The sequence below is a fragment of the Neolamprologus brichardi genome, chromosome 5, assembly GCF_056152115.1.
Source record: "Neolamprologus brichardi isolate AB-2024 chromosome 5, ASM5615211v1, whole genome shotgun sequence".
NCBI lineage: Eukaryota > Metazoa > Chordata > Actinopteri > Cichliformes > Cichlidae > Neolamprologus > Neolamprologus brichardi.
Window position 1 is genome coordinate 18,363,218 of NC_142108.1, and position 19,617 is coordinate 18,382,834.

Below are 19,617 nucleotides of genomic sequence, written 5' to 3' on the forward strand. Positions count from 1 at the left end.
CCACATCAGTCTTGAGACACCATGAGCAGGCCTTATACAGACAAGCCAGTTAATGCTGTAGGCAAAGTGGTCAACAGTAAATGGCCTAGCACTTGAATTTTAAGACCTCCCCAGTTTAGCTTTGGTAGAAATGCTTTATTTAAAAAAATATCCAACATATCTTGAAACTGTAGGTGATCAAACACTTATTTTACTCAGTGACATGCAAATCAGTCTCCGTTAAAATTAAACTACCATAAAAATCAATCTATATTAAGCTAGGCACATGTACAACAGTCATTAAGGTTCTATCATCAGTGGGGGTTTTTAAGGGGATTTTTGAATATGCCACTTTTGTAGACTGCCTTCTTGTGAACTCAAGCACAGTTGCTAAATGATGTCGCAGAGTCTTGTGCTAGCATTTTGAGTTACATATGATGAGAATCCCTCTGAGTGGCTAAAGAATGCGGTGAATGCAGAAAGGAGAGCAGATGCTGTATGGTCTATGTTAAGTTCTGCAGATCAATCTAGGACAAATTCCTCAATTAACCAGAGCCCAAGCTACCTTATCATCAATACCATTACGTAGTATAATGTTGGTATGCTGGCCTGGTTTCTATATTTTGTCCATTTTAAAACAACATATACTATGTTGTGTTAATATGCATTAATATTTATTTTTTTGTACTATTTTATTTACTGCAGCAAAGGAGATTGGAGACTGGGTTGTCTCCATACACAATTTTTCCACATTAATCCCTTGAAAGCCTGCTAGGCCCTTTAAGCTCTACCCTCAGAAAGAACACAAACTATTCTAATGGCCATCAAGTCACAACTTTATTGACTTATACTTAGGTGTCAAAACTCGTCATTAAGAGTACAGGGAGCTCATCAAATGTCATCTTTAAGGGGAAATGAGTGAAGATATTGATTATTGTCTCTGAAAACTAGATCAGTAGTTCATCACCTAGCAGGTATACTGACTAAAAAAAAAAATAATATCTTAGATATGATTGTGAGTGTAACACCAAAATCCCCCCATAGTGGTTGTTAAAGATGACAAAAGCAAAAAAAATAAAAAATAAATAAGATCCACATACACTCTTGATAAAATACTGAATCAGTATTTGTGTGTGATATTATCAATATCACCCAGTTTCAACAAAATCCACCACCTCACGCTATCAACAGGACTATGGTAAAAACAGCAGAGTCACATGAAACACCCCAAGCTGTTCTATTAGCTGAGAAAATATTTTATTATTTATATTCCTAGTTCAGTCCTCGGCAAGGTTCACATAATAGAGACATCTTTTCCTACACAATTGGATTAAAAAAAAAATATGGGAGCTAGGCAGGAGGAAAACACCTGGTAAAAAAGAAAAAAAAGAAAAGAAAAGAAAAGAAAAAGACATGATAAATTTCCCAAGCTCCTGTGTCTTCATGAGTGTGACACCCACAGGAGTTCCAAAACAGGGTTAATGATGCTAGACAGGCCGCTAAATCTTAACTGCACAATGATTACTGAGCTCAGTTTACAAAATACTCCAACTGGAGCGTCCAGCAGACCAAGATGTGAAAACTGTAGAGTCAGAACCTACACTGGTGATAAGGCTGAGTGAAATGTCAGAGTTCTGCCAATGACCACTGTCAGCCCTTAAGCCCATGACTGAAGATCTTACACATCTGAATCTCTCTGAACACCTCTGATGCTATAATCTGCACAGGCATGTGATAATAGGGAAAGGTGTTTGCCTAAAAAACATTTAAACCTCAAGGGAGTTTATTGATCTATGCTGTTCTGTTTTAATTTGTTTCTTTATAGAACAACTCCAAACACCTGCCTTTGAAATCAGCAGGTTGCAGGTGCAGCAGAACACTATAAAAGAAGCAGTGATACCTTTTTTTTTTAATGCAAACATTAACAACTATTACCAATGACATCTAATCAAAGAAATTCTGTAAAACACGGATTAATCAGTCCGCTCTTTTATCACTGGATGTCACGCAGCATTTATTTGAAAGGATGTTGTCTGAAGAATTGTTAGTAGTACTGTTTGTTGCCTCTGTCAGAGCCAATTCAAGGACATATTGCAGTCATATGCACTGCAGATATTTCAGTTAAAAAAAAACCAAAAAAAACCCCCAACGTTTTCCTGCAATACAGCTGTACCTGCCGAGTGAAAGGACACACCACAAGAATCTGGCGTTTCTGCTCGTTACAGAGCATTCAACAGCTTACTGCACCAAACTGAAACCCTGCAGCCTGCCTCTCCTGTGCTTTCTTGTTGGACCGGAGCCCATGGCCAGGCAAGCACACATACTGTATGTGAGCGCAAACTCACACACACGGGCATGCGGAGATCCTGGCCCACAACAATCAGCCACAGCATGAACACCCACGCACAAACACACATTTAAATAACATGGTAACACATTCGACCAGGCACAGATGACTGTCACAACCTCTCAGCAACTCACATCACAACACTGCAAGAACAGTTAAAGCCTCGCTTCAGGGTGTTGCTCGCTGTGGCGACGGCAACAGATGGAACTGCAGCAGCAGCAGCAGGGCAGGTAAGGTGAAGAGGAATTGAACCTCCTCTGTGAATGCGCATGTGTGTATGTGTGTTTTAGTGCAAGCCTGCACCCTTGTCCTTCACGCAGACTATTTTAAGGTACTTCTTTATAAATCTTAGAACACGGCTAAGTATTTGGCTGAAATTCAAAAGGACAGAGCATGCATAAAGCATGACATTCAGACAAAGGAAAGTAATGGAGTAGAAACAGACGCGAGACAGAGTCAGACAGGGGGAAATGCATGCCAGTATAACAAGGTATGCAAAGACGGTTTTCAATGCAGCAGCAGCATTATCAACCATATTGACAAAACTGAAACAGACAAAGATACGCTACCTTGCTAGCATATTGTGTGTCAGTGTTAAATGCTGCAGCATACAGATAGTATAGCACTTGCTCCCCTGTAGGAACAGACAAGCGCAATCATCCCGACTCTCACTGGCAGAACAAAGTGAGAGGAAAGGAAGAGGGAGAGAGAGAGAGAGAGAGATACCAGAGATGTATAGCCTCAGACCTAGCGATGATGCTCTTAAAACACCCACCTCAGTCTGTTGCTGATTCCTGACGCAGTGAGCAGAACCAGGGAGTAAATGCAGAGCACAGTAGCAATGATGGAGGAGCAGCAGCCAAAAAAATCCAAGAGACCGAGCAGAAAAGCTGAGAGAGGAGAGGGAGGAGGAATGATAGAAGACTGGTGAATGTGAGATCCTGTGTGACCACGATTATGCGCCTGAGTGATATGAGCACGTATGTCTGACATGGAAACATGAGACAGAAAAAAAAAGTGACAAAGGACAGACAGAACAGGGACAGAGAAGAGAGACTAAAGAAAAAAAGAAAGAGACAGAAGTGACAGAATAAATGTGAGAGCTTGGAGTCACTGTGCAGAGCAGATGCGTTAAAGGAAATGCCCCTCCCTCCCTCCCTCCCTCCACACACACACACACACACTAAATCCCTTTGCACTGTCAGCATTTGAGTAAGCATGCATTCAGTGAAACAGTGAGCTGTAAATGATGCAAGATGGGCAGGTCAGAGAAAGCAGAAATCAAAGTTATGTTCATTCAAAATTCAGTGACAAGACACTATTATCTTGGACTAAGGGACCTATGGTTTCCAATTTTAAGAATTGCTCAACTCCAACTAGCCACACAAACACACTGCTAAGTCTAGCTGACTAGTTCTATGAGGAAACCACTTGTAAATCACATCTTACAGTAACAGAACGTAAGGTTGCCTATATCTTGGAACCATGCACCAATCACCCACCCCAACACATGCCTTGAAACCACTTATTCACAGCTGTGCACTCTAAACCTTATGAGCAGACTGGTAACTTCTGAACACCACATCCATTTAAGAATTGACAATGTGTTATAACACATACTGCTGTTAATCAAATCCAGTGCACTTTAGCATGCATCAACCTCCCTATTCTACTCTCCTTTATCACAGTGTGAATTTTAAAAGGTAATGTACACAAGTGCACTTTCTGAGAAACTGACCCCACCTTGCTGATAGTATTTGCAAGTAATGCTAGCAAAAATCAATGCTATAAAATCAATGCTATAAAACCACTGCTTTCAAAAAGCAGGGATGGAAGTTTAACTTAATGTTATTGATGTTTAAACAACATTATGAAGCCATCTACCTGACTAAAAAAGAGAGAGAAAGAGTGAGTTGTGGAGCCAGACACAGTAGGTGGGGGTCAGGAAGTGAGGTTAAAGGAAGATGTTAGCAGAACAAGCTGCTAATAGTGTATATTTAATTCAATTTCAATTTCAATTTTATTTATATAGCGCCAAATCACAACAAATGTCGCCTCAAGGCGCTTCATAGATACAGAGAAAAGCCCAACAATCATATGACCCCCTATGAGCAAGCACTTTGGCGACAGTGGGAAGGAAAAACTCCCTTTTAACAGGAAGAAACCTCCGGCAATGGTGTTATTATGATGTCATGGGTAATCAGGATACGTGGAGTCCTGATTGTTCAGGTTTTCTTCTGTAGGGTTTGCACTGGGAACTGGTTAAGAGAGCAGGTGGCTAAGCAGGTAGTTGGGCTAAGAGATGACGGCATTTGAGTGGAATACATCCCAAGTCCCATCATGTGTTTGTGACTCCTACGACAGGGAAATATCCAGTGGTATGGTATCAGCACATAGATGATTTAGTACTTAGACAAGAAATAAATATAAGTATAGTAGAGTGGACAGTTCAAAAAGAAATTACAATTGCACAATGTTGTGCATAATAAGACTTACAATTACATTTATACTGTATACCTTAGTTTGTGTGACCTGAATTCAAGGACATGTGATTGCTAAAATGATTCCATATTCTTATATGTGTTCTACTTCTTTAGTTTGTGTTTGGCACCAGTGTGATGTTCAGACCAGCTTCCTTAGATATGTGTTAATAGATTTTCTGCCCTGTGTATGCGTTTGTGTTCTCCAGAGCCTGAGGGGACAGCTACAGCTTCACTGTTGCGCACCAATGTTCCTGGCCTTTCTCGCTGAGCCTAGGCCCAGTCACGGCATCTCCAGCTTCTGTTTCCAGCCAGACCACGGCTTCATGGCTCGCTCCTCTCCAATCATGACACCAAGCATGGTGGGATATCTGCCAGCTAAATAAATTTTCATCTGCTCTCAAATAATAATATCCCTCAAGCATTAATTACCCTTTGGGAAATTGATCAAAATCATGTTAGATTAAACATTTTACAAAAAGGGTGGTAGCACAGAGGAGACACACATGACCTTGAACCACCATTCTACACAGTTTCACAGACAACAAAGGCACCTCTAATCATGACCGTAGAAAATTATGTACATACAGATTCATGTTCATACTCAGTGCTGCAGGAGCTGGATTTTTGCTGGGTATATGCCTAATGCTGTCGGCATGAAGTCTCTGTGAGAAACTCTGGAGCTTTGCCAGACAGCTGCATAAGGAAAGGGTGATGCTCTTGTGATCATGCCAGGTGCCCTCCTTACTACCAGCTGGGCAGTTTAAGAAATGTTAACTCACATAGTTCAGCTACAACAGAAGAGGAAAAAATAAAAACAGCACAACAAATTTTCATTTCACAAAAATAAACTGCATCATTAATCTCTATCTTGTTTTTTCTGCTGGAATGTGTCACAGTTTCTTGGTGTATGGAAAAACAACCATTTAACTGGCAAATTTAAAAGGGCATCGTGGTATTCTTTTAATGAATAACTCTGTAAGGTGAATATAGCCCGGTCCATTTCAGATACTAGGAAATTTAACACCTGGGACAAGAGCTATTTTAAAAGAAGCCTGTAGTTCAATTGTTGTTATTCACACATTTAGCATGGGGTCAGACAAACAAGCTAATTATGAATCTTATCTTAAAATAATAATAATCTGCCTCTGTTTTTGCTAGCATTTCTAGCTGAACCATGCCGAGTGTATTTACATGCTGAAATTACTTTAAAGTCTAGTGGGGTGTCAATTAACTACCACCATATATAGAGTTTACTTCAGCAATCTATCAAAAAAGACAAAACAAAAAAAAAAACACCTGGCAACTGCTTTTTTCTTTTTTAAAAAAAAAACAAAAAAAAAAACATCCATGTGCAGATGACAACCATGTTGTTTTTATTTTGAAAGTTCAAGTACAAATGGTTCTGAGTGGGGCTTCCAAGACGAAATTTTAAAAAATAGCACCACAGCTGAAAGTGATGCAGAGGCACATAAGTAGATGACCCTGAATAGAGATTAACCCAATTTAAATCAGGTTTTTTGCTGTTTAAAAAAAAACATTCAGTCCTCTGCAATTGGGATCTGTTACCTTGTCTTCTTGCCGGTAGAGGGGAATAAACTGCCTGGTTTATCACTCTCATCAGCAACACTTTATGTGCACAGAAGATGTAGTGAGGGCTGCAGAGATACATAAATCAGCTGTTCCGTCTGGGCCTAAGTGGATGCATTTTCAGCAAATGGATAATGCGATGTTAACAGAGGGATCTGTGCAACAACACACAACGGATGCATAACTAGCAGGACAACATGAGACTGCACCATCAGACCTTTTCCGTATGTTTGCTCACCATAGATACAGCACACAAAAGGAATATTTAATTGACCAAACACACTGTGTGAACTAATAATGTTCCTGTTGTAGTTCAAAATCCTCTTTTGTACATTGGGTCAGGCCCATTAACTTCTGCTAACTGTATCTGACATAACAATAAGCAGAAAAACAAGGCACCAAGGATTGATGCCATGCTGGAAAAGCTTACATTAGGGCTGTTCGATATAACGACGTATATCGGATGACGATATAAAAACTTCTATCATTTCATTTTACGCTATCGTTTGTTTTGTGGTGTCGCAAAATAAACTGTTTACGGCAATATTTTTTCATTGTTTTGATGGTCACTGTAGTGGCTATATTCATTTCTTAAAGTTCTCTCTTTCTCTTATATTTAATATAACCACACTACTGACGGACAAGCGCCTGTTTTTATGGGTTGTCGTTAGCAACAGCGACGGTAAAACCATCGCATGTCCGCTTGTTTATTTTCCACATAAACCTTTCACAATAAAGCTCAAGATCTTGTTGAGAATTTTCAAAATAAACGGAATCACGTGAAAAAGTATGCAGAGTATTGACGGATGAGAAGCAAAAAAAAGAGTCGTCAGGTGCTAAAAAATAAACCTTAGACTCAAACGTTAGAACAGGCTTTTCCCCGCAGCACGCCGTGTAATAAATACTCACAAAGAAAACGGCGGCCGTTACAACTTATGTCTAAAAATGTGTAGTTAAATGCATTGGTTAAAACACTGGACTCCAGGTACACGACGCCCAGCTGGAAACACTTCACCTATCCGAGATTCACAGAATTTACAAAAAATATTACATTTTTTGATTTATATCATTATCGGACGATAGATGTTTTATATCGGGATATGAGATTTTGGTCATATCGCACAGCCCTAGCTTACATGTATATTTATTAAGATTAAAAGCTTATATGCTGGTCCCTACTCAGAACTGAAACTTTTGTTTAAGGAAACACTAATTACATAAGAGTCGTAAGCTGAATTTTAAACTTCTGAGTTCAATCTTCTATTAACCTTTGATTATTAAGAAGAAGAAACTCAAGAGTCCGGATTATCAACGAAATGACCTCTTCAAACATCATACATGTACTTCACATTTATAGATACCAACTCAGTAAATTTTCTAAATCCTGTCAGTTGCAAACAAATCCCCACTGAGTAAACAACTGGGACAAAAATGTTGCTATAAACAATCTTATATTCTTTTGAATATAATGAAAAAATACACCAAAATAGCAGAATACTATGTAGCTTTTTTTATTTTTATTTCTTTGCAATAGAATTTTATGCAGACTTGTGCACAGTTAGGTAGCCGTAACTTAACATAAAATGAACATTTTATTTAAAACTTTTACCTGTTCTGTCCCAAATTGTACAATTACAAACAACTATTGTTTAGATTCCCCATTACGTTAAGTGTCCGAGCCAGACCTATCCATTTATCGCTTATGACCTTAAAAATTGTGGTTGTCTGATGAAACCATGATTGCTTGAAAATTGCCTATTACCTTTTGAAACACATGTGTAAAAAAAACTCAGGCAAGCAAATTCAGTCTGTGCAAGCAGGGGAGCTAATCAGGAGATGCAAAGTGTAGCACTCTAATTGCATCATTAGCTAAACCAATGACTCAGTCACAGAGACTTCAGCCTCACCCTACCCCCATCCTGCCCTCCTCTGCCCCATCCAGAAATAGGGAGTCAAGCCTGAAGCTCTTTACTGTACCACTGCTCAAGCAGAATAATTCTAACATGTTTTGTGCAAGAGCGCAAAATGTTAACGTTCCATAAATACCCCACTGAAAAACACAGAAAATTAATGAGAATGTGCTATACAGTTTATGAGGAAGATGCCATTTAAGCAGCAATGTTCATCTTCCAGGGAGTGGCAAGGATTAATTGACATTAATTGGTTTATTATGAAACACTGAAATAAAGCCAATTCGATCAGGCAGACAATAGAATGATGACGTCTAAACACAATGAGAATAGTAATCTAAAATGATAAAAACTTTTAGAAACCGTAACCAGCAAGAGATTATCTCTAAATAAATGTTAGTCAGTGAAAAAAAGAAAGAAAAAAATCCTCAAACTCCACAGGAAGTTGCAATGGTCAGTCAATCATAGACAGACATTGTTTACATGGTTGGCCCCTGTTGTTATTCAACAGTCGGGCAGGAAATCCAAATTGTGGGCTTATTTCAGTTGGGTAAATAGCTCCAAGAAGGTGATATATAAGCTCTAAAACCAAATTTTAGCCTGTGGTCTGCAGACCTCAAACACAGCTTATGACCTCAAATATGTAAGAAACCTAACATTAACCACTTAGTAACACAGCTCACTAACAGAAAATAACTGAAAAATGCACAAAATGTTAACACTGTCTCTTTTGCCTTAAACTAATGTCACCAAAAAACATTTTAAAGTAATCAATACGTTAAACATGCCATTAGTAGTCAGCGAGTGAAATCGTTTCTCATGGGGAGCCTCACACAAATACTCCTTTTTTTGATGATGTTGATTTTATTTCATTTGATTTTAACAGTTGTCTCTCTTGATGCACAATACCGGGAAGGAAGCCTCAGTGTCACCCTAACTTTTGTTTGGTTGTAAAATAAAAGCCCATTGGATCTGCTTTTAAATGTTGATGATCTCTGACTGCTCTGCTGCGGATATGCATGATTCGCTAAGAATTACTGCTGCTTGAAAGTGGTGTAAAAGGGAGTTTCCCTACAACTGAGCATGCAGTCTATGGGATTATAACTTGCTGTGTATTTCCTGGTTATGTAAACTGAATAAGATGGAGATGACACCTCTGGATTGCACTTTTATTTTAAGAAATACCATGAATGTGTAATCCTGACAGGGCGTCTCTGTCAGTAAGGATCTCTGGTGAAGCCAACTCATGCTGCAAAATGCTGTAGTTTGCATAGTCATACCAATAAGTGGCAACATCAGTATCGATGGAACTTTGATTTAGAGCTCATTAAATTTCCTGTAGTCATATTTAGTTGGATCACAAGTCATGCACAACCTGGCCTGTGCCGCATTGCATTAGCTACAGTAAGCGTATGCAGCAGTCTTGACTGCGGCGGCTGCTGCTGAGGATGGAGGGCTTCTGGAGCTGACGTCTCCATGTCAGGTCACATCTGCAGAACGATCTCACAGTGTAAAGATACGTCGTTCTTCCTGTTTCAGTTCAACTCATAACGCATCCCTGCACAGTGAGCAAGCAGTGGACGCGTTACCTCGGGCAAACGTTCCTCTGCCCGGCCAATTTGAGACGGTGATGTCAATCCATTATGGCTTTATAGATCGCCGCGAACTTGAGGCTCACCACTCACCACACTCAGCAGGCTAATCACGGTTAACAAAGTGAGTCCTAGTTGCAAACACCCACTCTTTAAATGATGTAACCTTTGTCCGGTATGCTGCTGTGTAATTAACGTGCCGGAGAAATCTTAATTTCGACACCCGCGGTGGCTAGTTAACGTGATTAACGTGGTGTAAACTGCGTTTATATTATTAAATAAAATATTACAGTTACAAAGCACATTCCCGGAGAACGTTATGGTTAACAGGAGTCGAAATAACCCGCAAAACACTTGAAAGAAAACCCAAACGCTCCTACCTTAGGCGAAATCCTCCTCTTCCTTTTTGACTGTGTGAAGACCCTCCGGATTTTGTTGCTCTGACACAGCTACCACGCGCTACATCAAAGCCCCGCCCTATCGGCTGCGGCCGAGAAACCATTCGCCGTTTAAAACACAACTGCATTTAGGTCCACGTTTCTCATTGGCCAGAGTGCCTGTCAATCAATTCGGATTCCGCTTCCCGCGTTCTAACCAGCGCTCACAATACATTACATTATGCAGCCTATAATTAGGTGTCAACATGCACTGCAGGCATGTGAAATCTACAGAGTGACCTCCAGTATTAATAAACAATGGAATAACAAGAGCAGAGATTCATCACACTTGTCCTTTAATGACAGGCATTGCCATACAGCAGTCAAAATAACAGGGAAGCAGTTAGTGGAAATTAGCTACAATATAACAGTGATTATTATCCATATTGTTTCAGTGTCATTGGCAACTTATGAAAGGCAGAGGAAGACGATAACCTTTCGCAACAGAATGTTTTCTCAATAGCAAGTCCTGAATCTCGATGCCAGCTATAATGGATTAGCAGTCTCAGCACTGTCAGACTTTTATAGGGGGGGCTGTGTTGTTTGCAGTGTTGCAAGCAAACATAGCTACAGTCAGTCTTTCATAATAAGAGGAGCCTTGATTTGAGCTGCAACCTCAGCCCCCATAAGTTCCTCTACAATCGTCAGGGCAAACTCAAAACTCGTTCCTGGCCCACGGCTGGTGATGTAATGTCCATCCTTCTGTACTCGAGCCTCTGAATATTTATAGTGGTCTAAAAAAAGAAAGAGCAACACCATAAGGATTATGACAATATGACAGCTTTGAGCTACAAACCGAAAGTCACACATGTCATGATGTTACAGTGAACTATGAGAATGTAGACATAGTCACAATTTCAGCCATTTCTAGTATGTTCTGTCAAATTCCTGTATTGCTTTTCACCTCTGAGTGGTGTGCTCTCCTACTGCAGAGTGACACGATTCTCTATAGGCAAGAAAGAGCTAGTATAGCACCATCTGCTGCCCTTTACAAATACACACACCTCCTCCTGTTCTCTTCTGAGTTTCAGCACTCAATATAAAAAGCCTCTAGCAGTACATGAAGTCACAGGTTTCTGTTTTTGGTGTTTTGGGGTTTGTTTGTTTTTTACCTCCAGCCATCATCTTCTCCTTCATGGCAGGATGTGTAGTCACTGTGCTGCCGAAGCCAATGCCATGTGCCAGAAGAGCAGTGGGACCTGCAGAAGGGCAAAGCTGTGTAAGGTTCATTTAACAGCTTCCTGTTAGAAAGTGACACTAAAGAGCGTGTTCGGCTGCTTGTGTCGGTCCTCGTTTTCATCTTTATGCAGTTCAAAGAATTCAGACTGAGTCAAGAGTAAACTAAGCAAAAGGCTGCATCCTCAAACCGCTCCTTTCAAACTCAATGGAAAATGTTTACAGCAACAAGAAAATGCAAATACACAACATGATGCATTTTACCTTATGGATTTCAGTTGCTAAATCAATGACAGACTTGCAAAGTATCCGATTATAACACTGTGTCCCAAAGGTATCCTTAACTGTACCATTTTTTCTAAGTATATCTACATATAGTATATGGTTTCACCCTCTCACCAAAGACTTTGAGCTACATTGAGAAGAGAGGTGGGAGAAAGAAAGACATTGACTGCTGCTGCATTAACTTTGGTAATGCCCTACCACTGCAGTGAGCTCATCCAAAAACTGTTAATAAATAGAAAGTTATTGATTATGCTCCTTGGCTGCCTTCCCATGCAGTCTAAAGATTGCACTTCTCCCTGGCACAACAGCAGTCTGCCAGTTAGAGCCAAGCTACTCCTATTACACACAGTCCCCACCCAGAGGACAGCAGTCTGTGTCTCAGAAGGTCTCTCTCTCCCAGGAACCGCAAGGCAGAGAAAAGTGTGAGGATTATGATGGCTGTTTTATAAATTGTGTATTTATATTTGGGGACCTCGCTTACGTCCATGTGTCACTTATTAGCTCAAAATAAAAGTATATATATAAGATACATTTGTCCTGTTTCTTTTGTTTGGTGCATTATTACTCCAATTTTCAATCAAGTTTTTATTTTTTTTTATTAATAAACTTTTTTCATGTGTCAGGATAATAACTGGCAGTTTCATTAAACTGTATATTCCTTTGAGGATTTCAGTCATTTCTAGGACACCCTTCAATCCACTTTGCCGCATTGGTCCCCTGTTCCCGTTCGAATTGTCCTTCCTGCGTCCTTTCATCTGTCAAATAAAATGTCACCTCTTCTGGGCGCACTTGGGGGACACTTCTTAATCAAAACCTCACCCTTTGTGAATGGGGTTTGCAAATTTCCATAAATTAATGGAGCATGATATTTATAATTGGTGTATATTTTTCAAGATCTGGATGAGATGCATGCTCTTTTTAGGTTAAATCCACTTACTAAAATGTTCAGAAATGACATGTGTGAATCTACCGAACCTCCATCATTTCCTAATCCCATTTGCCAGTACAAAACTAACTTGATGAACCTAAAACCAGAGTATCTTTGTAGATGAGAAATTATTTTTATTAATTTTTGTCGTCAACTGTTTTGATATATTTTGGAAAAGTGTGCGCATTATTATTTTTTTGTTCAACTACACCATAGCACAATGATCACATTTATGGCCACAACATCTTACAAACCCTGCGATCAGTATGTGTCTGTATGTATCTGTTTCCATCACTCTTGAACCTTCCTTGGCTCCTCCAACAACAACACTTTCTTTTTGCCATGTAAAAATGCCAAAGTTAAGGCCATTACAAAATGAGCGTGATGCCAAAAGACAACAAAATTCAACATTTTTCAGAAGCAGATTTGCAAATACTTCATCCTCAAAAAACACGCTGTGAAAAAACTGAGGTCAGCGTCAAGCGATGATAAGCTGTTCCCGATGTTTCTAAATAAGAAAAGGAAGAAACTGATACTGGTTTCATCCACTTCTCAAGACAAGGCAGCAGCAGGGAGAATTTCATGGTTTGACCCAGAGCAGCGTTTTGCTGCATGTCTGAGGTAAAATCGTATTATTTCACTATTTCCATATCATTGTGTATTCAATACCAGTGGACATTTTGAGCTGTGTTTGCATCTGTTTACAAATGCATTGTTCTGATTAATCAGATCAGTTTATTCACACACAAAAATTGGAAGAAATCTTATGGAAGAAAATAAACGCTGCAAATTTAACCAGCCAAATTACACGGTCCATATAAACAGCTGTATTAAGAATACATGAGTCTGAAGAATATTTTTAACGCACAAAATATGTTCATGAATTGCATAATCCGCAATTTAAGAAGAATTCTGTCTTTGCCTTTTTTTGATTGAGGCGTTTTCCTTATGGCAAACAGCTTTTAAATGTTAAGATTAGACTTTAAACCAATCAATCTAAAGGCAGCACCAGTCTGTGTGATCAACATTTAATTTTTATTGATTATCTAAAGTAAAACATTTGCTTATTGCCTGTTGAAGCTTTAACCCACAGAGAGTGACCTCAACTCAAGGTTGGTCCTGTGTAATTATGTAATTATGACTTTGTTGTTTCCACAAACTGTACCTGCACAGATGGCTGCAATCAGGCCTTTTCTGCCATCTTGATCTTTCAGCACCTCCTTCACAGCAGGAGACTGCAAGAGAGAGTAAAAACCAGATGCACAGTGAGTCATTTGCAGTCCATGTGGTTCCACTGAGTATATGCTGACTTTATTATAATCACTGAGATAAACTGACAATATTTAAAAAACACTTGACACATACAGAGCTACCCAGCAAAAATAAAAACGAATAATATAATGCACCCATCAGATAAATATGACTCGTATATCAAAACTCATATTGTGCATTAAATTTCTTTTTAAAAAAAAAAAAAAGACAGAATCTGTCAATTTCTTGGCAATTTTCTCATCAAATTCTAAAGCCTAAAATGTGTGTTGTTGTTGTTTTTTCAATATAAAATCACTTAAAAGAAGAAAAACACAATTGCAACAAATTCCTATCTTGACTCAAGGCTTATTCATCTTCCATTTATCCAATCTATAGAGCTATTTTTGCTTTTCATGATTACAGATAGGCTGTAGCTGATCCCACCACACACTGGACAGATATCTAAAATCTGAAGCAGACCATAAATTCAGTAGACTCGTCCATTAAAAATCCTTGATTTAGTGTAAACTAATGTGGTTATTTACCATATTACTTATACAATACAAATACAAAATCTTGTAATATATGCTTCACTGAGTATTTACAAGAACAGTAAAAATATGGATCTCTTTAATCTATTTAAATTTATTTCATTGGCACATTGGACAAGCAATTAATACAAAAAACCCAAATTCTTCTGATATAACAATATAAATGCAAACACCAACTGATGCTCTCCACATCCAGCTGGATGGGATAACATGAAACCTGAACACATCTGAAACACACATGGTTCAGTTCATACTATACAAGATCGATGAAGGCCAGCGTATTACACGGATGAGTATTCAGGAGGAAAACATTGCCATTTCATCACAGAATGACAACAATCTCTAACAGAGTTCAGGAAACATAAGTAATGCAAGTATAAGTAACTGAAGGGCATTTCCCATCCTCCTTTTCTGATGACCTAATCTGAAGTGTGATTCTACTGAAACAAGGTGCCAGCAGCAGCAACATTATAGTGCAACAGCAGTAACACACCGTGAGTCAATTATAAGCACAAATGTAGCCTCGGTACTGTTTTCTCTGGAAGTTTTAAGTAAAGTTTAATATGCCTGCTTCACACTTTAGTTTCACAACAACTACTTTAGCCATGAAACTCTTCAAGAGCTCTACAATACTGTCACATAATCAAACTGAAGAATACTTCTGCCTGGGCTTTTCCACCAGCTGCTTAAACCCCTGCTTTTCCACCACATAACCACATCAGTAAATTCCAATCAACGTTTTCTCTTCCTGTCATATGAAGCGCAGTTAGTGATGCTTGGTTGAGTCATTAATTTACTTTTGAGTCACAACATCACCTGGTATATACCACACTGGAGTGGTTAAGTGGTGAAACAAGCTTATTGTTTCCACCTTTGGGGGGAACAAAATTCTTTGTGCATATTTTCTAAAGTATTGAGCTTTTTTGAAGGTTACTTTTTGAAGTGAGATTTTTTTTTGGAAAAAGTTCCTTTTTTTGGAATTAAATCTACATAAGCGGCTGACATGGGACTCCTGCTCTCAGAAAATGCCCAGTCTTTCTGACGTGTATGCTATGGAACATAAAGGCATGGCATTGCTAATAGCACTGATGTTATGCTTTGACGCTGACATAACTCACATAAGATTTACACTAGTGTTATTGCAGATGATATGATATGGCACAACCCTACCATGTTCTGGAGACATTTTTGATCCCTGTATGGAGATGCATGGACTAGCAGGGCTCTAGAGTGTGACCAATTTCTCAATGGTGCAACTAAAAAAAAATAAATCCTAGGTCGCAATAGTGCAACCAGCCGTTCAAGTAAAAAAAGAAACATCTCCGCAACTCTGAAAGTCTCCGTGTGGTCAACAACAGATACACGTTATGCCCATATGGTGGTCTAAACCAATCAGAGATAGTCAAGGGTGGGACCTCTCTGATTGGCTGTGGTAAAGATATTCCTGTAGGCCTACATGGGTATGTTTGAAAGTGCAGGTGGATAGAGAGACGTGAGTAGCCTAGGTCTGATAGAAGTAGTAGATGTAGCTGTGGGTATTGAGAAAAGATGAAAAGAACGATTGATAACTTTCTTGTTAAGTTAAGGCCTGATCCATCCAAAATTGATAGCCAGTGCTCTGACACAGAGCCATCAACCTCTCAGGTTGTGTCTAACACTGGTCCGGAGATGGCATCAGATAATGAGCCACACATGAGCCACTCTGAGCCAGAGCCCACTGAAAGTCAACGGGGGAAAGTGTATAGATTTTGAAGAGAATGGCTTGACCAGTTTCCCTGGCTAAGATACAGTAAGGCTGACAACATGATGCACTGCATTTACTGTGGTGTAGTGGCGGGCCCTGCATTTACTTGGTATCAGATCAATACCAGAATTTGCAGTATGACAGAACACTACTCTGTGTTGAATGAGAGAAGAAGTTGGCAGGACAATTCCTGGCCACTTTTCTACATGTGAGTCACTTCCTTGTTTGCACACATTTTTGTTGCCACCTCTTGTGAACATCAGGTAGACCTTTTAAATAATATCCTAAATATCCTTCAAACTGTGAGTCAGTACTAGGCTTGCTGTATGATCATTCTAAACGCCGTGTGTGTTGGTTCCCCTGTTCCCCAATTAGCATCTAACCAGCAAAAATAATCGTCCTACCGCTGCCAAATATTTGCAATTTTAGTAAAAAATGTTATTGTGATACTATGAAAACAAGATAACATTTCTTGCACACGCGTATAGCTAAAAAGAAGCAACTGCATTTCTTTGGATACAATTATCGATTTACAAATCTAGAATGGTCCCAATACTGGAATTTTGGCACAGCAGCAGAGAACTTAAATCCCCGAAAGTGGTGATATCAATATGAAACTGAATCTGACAAGGTGGTATTAACTGAGGACCCAAGTGTGTGAGCTAACGGAAAGAGCGTTTGCGTTTAACAGTGGATTTATACTTCTGCATTAAATCTATGCCATAAGTACGCTGTGACCTGAAAGAATGTACAAAGAACTTGAAAAACCCGAGGGGAAAAATATGTTTGCCTATGAAAAAAAACAATAACAACAACAAAACAAGATTTTACTCGTTTCTTTTGTCACTGGCACCACATATAAAACACCAGGACACAATCACAAGACAATAAAACACATGATGCACCACACACAAGCAGAACCATTTGTGTAGGTTACATCATAGACTATACAGAAGATTCAGTTTAGACATCTTAATCAAACATAAGACTGATGAACCTTTAGAAACAAATTTTTTCACACTTTTCACTGTCAGTTATTTAGTCCTAATGTTTAGGCAAATTCAAGCATTTTAACTTGTTTTTATTCTTAAGTCATTTCCAAAAAAAATTTAACTGTAAAAACTGACCCTCTCCCCATCTCACCTCTGCCAGATTCTGGGCTCCTGGCATTCCTCCTGGTAGCAGGACCACATCATAAGGGCCCTAGAGCAGGGGCGGGGAAAACCATCAACACTAACATTTTTTCCACTAATAAAGATATACAAGCATATAATATAAGCATTGTAAATAACGCTTTTTCCCCCTTCTTGTATGTAATGTTAGCAGGTAGTTGCTGAGCCTCACCTGTTTCCTCGCCTCCTCCAGACTGGCATCAGGACAAATGACAACGTTTCTGCTACACTGGACTGGTTCTTTGCCGGTAAGACCAGCTACCGTCACTGCTATCTACATGTTTGAGCAGTAAAAGAAAAAAACAACAGTGCATCATTATCCTGATGGTTCAATGTGGCATTTTGTCTTCACTGGCTGACGTAGACTTTTATTTTGAAAGATATCAAATGGCGGAGATGTGCAACGATGTTGGACTTTGACATTTAATTTGGCCTCTGTCTGCACTCACTAGTAAGGTTACGAGTCCGTCAACCATTAGCAGACAACCCCAAAATAGCTGACTGAACACTTAGCTTATGCGCTAAAATAACCTGTAATATGCAAAGGGAAAAAATGCTAAGTTAGATCGACAGTGTTAGCAAGCGTTAACTTTAGCACATGATAAGTGCGTATGTAACCCTTATCAAGATATCAGGCTGTTATAACAGTCTTCACAGGATGATATCTTAACAATGCTGCCACCAATACTGTTGTGAGTCGACTGAAGCGGGGTTTTGGCCGCTAACAGGCTAATTTGCTAAATGCTAACATATAGCATGTTACAAACCCCAGCTCTGCGCATAATGTCCACGGGAATAACAGTTTCCATCTCCTCTGCGCCTTTAGACAGGATTACTAACGCCCTCTTTCCTGCCATGTTAGCTTGCAGCTCTGTACTGCTAGGTGCAAAGACGCTAACTTCTGTTTCCAACTTCCAGAAGCAACCTGCACGCGCTGCGAGTTTGACAGGAGGGTTGCCAGACTGCGCGACACTATCCCCCTTTCTAGACTGCGATCCGTGCCTATTCTACTCGCACCTGCAAGTATGTGAATTAAAAAAGTAAAGTAGTTACTTTTGAAAATAGATTATTTTATTGTTAGTAGGATTTTGCAAACAAATATATTGTGCGCAAGAACAGGAAGGACAGGACCTGCATAGCATGTCACTGTACCACTCCAGCACATAACAGCAGGGTGCAAGACGCTAGCAGACAGGGCATACATAACAAAGAGGCTGGCATAGTGTACACAGGAACATCTGTGCTCAGTATGGCCTGCAAGTCCTGAGGTCGAAATACTGTACGCCCCCTCGAGTAGTTGAGAATGAGCAAGTTAAGATCTTGTGGGACTTCTAGATACAGATGGACAAACTAGTGATGGACATAACCAATCGGACATAGTCGTGGTAGACAAGCAGAGGGAGACATCTGTAGTGAAAGATGTAGCCGTAGTAAGATAGATCTCAATTCTCATCCCTATTTATTGTTGCATCATTTTTGCAGGGCAAGTCAGTGAAACCTTAAAATCAATGATGGATGGAGCTCTTGGAAAGCATAATGACCAGGAGATCAGATCACTGGCGAGTGTTTGTTCTTTGCCCCTACTATCTTAGTGCAGTAATGCTTCCTTTCACAGTGCTTCCGGTGGCTCATAACATCCGATCACAGTAAGCCAAGATCACACAGCTTATCCAACAAATCATCATTCCAGCTGCTTGTTATACTATTTCTATGCCTTGGCAGGGTCTGATGGTCTCTACTATGCTGATTTAAGCCAGATTTGAAACACAAGTATTTATATCTCAAGGCTGTTTAACAAAAACAGCATTGTCTTCTGCTGCAGCTGTATCTAATGGTGTTTAATAACAGGCAATGCACTCTTTCTTCCAGTAGGTGGAAGTATTAACCAAAGATTCAAGAAGGATGTAGAAGAATGTATGAGAAAGAATCAATGCAACACTAAACATTTTTTTTAAGATAATGTCTCATTAGTTCAGTTAATGTCAGGCTCATTGCAGATTAAAATGAGCAGCTCAACAGGTCAATTAACTAAAGTAATGAATTAAGTTTTAAAAAAACATCTCCAGGCATTAGGTCTCCAAAGTCACAAAGTTCTTCAAGATCTGCCTGAGAACTTATTTCTGCACTAAACTCTTAAGACAGTTATGGAATCATATTCCAGTGTAAATCCTAGAC

General features: G+C 39.4%; 2 protein-coding genes across 4 annotated transcripts in view; both read right to left on the reverse strand.

Annotated features, from left to right (window-relative positions):
- Positions 1-10,369, reverse strand: part of kcnab2a (potassium voltage-gated channel subfamily A regulatory beta subunit 2a) — a 92,158-nt gene extending 81,789 nt beyond the window's left edge. For 2 of the 3 annotated variants that reach the window (XM_087840813.1, XM_006783246.2), the window contains exon 1: positions 10,279-10,369. The gene's annotated coding sequence lies outside the window, so the exon portion shown is untranslated. Of the gene's footprint in view, positions 1-3,101; positions 3,441-10,278 lie in introns of those variants that run through there. The other variant, XM_006783245.2, reaches the window with a different exon arrangement.
- Positions 10,370-10,614: 245 nt separating this feature from the next.
- Positions 10,615-18,421, reverse strand: park7 (parkinson protein 7). The gene is made up of 6 exons (XM_006783240.3): positions 18,210-18,421; positions 17,615-17,716; positions 17,414-17,473; positions 13,890-13,959; positions 11,448-11,534; positions 10,615-11,069 (listed from the first exon to the last, which is right to left on the reverse strand). Exons 1-6 carry the CDS (start codon positions 18,297-18,299, stop codon positions 10,909-10,911), a joined length of 570 nt encoding a protein of 189 aa, XP_006783303.1. The 5' UTR covers positions 18,300-18,421; the 3' UTR covers positions 10,615-10,908.
- Between the last annotated feature and the right edge of the window lie 1,196 nt (positions 18,422-19,617).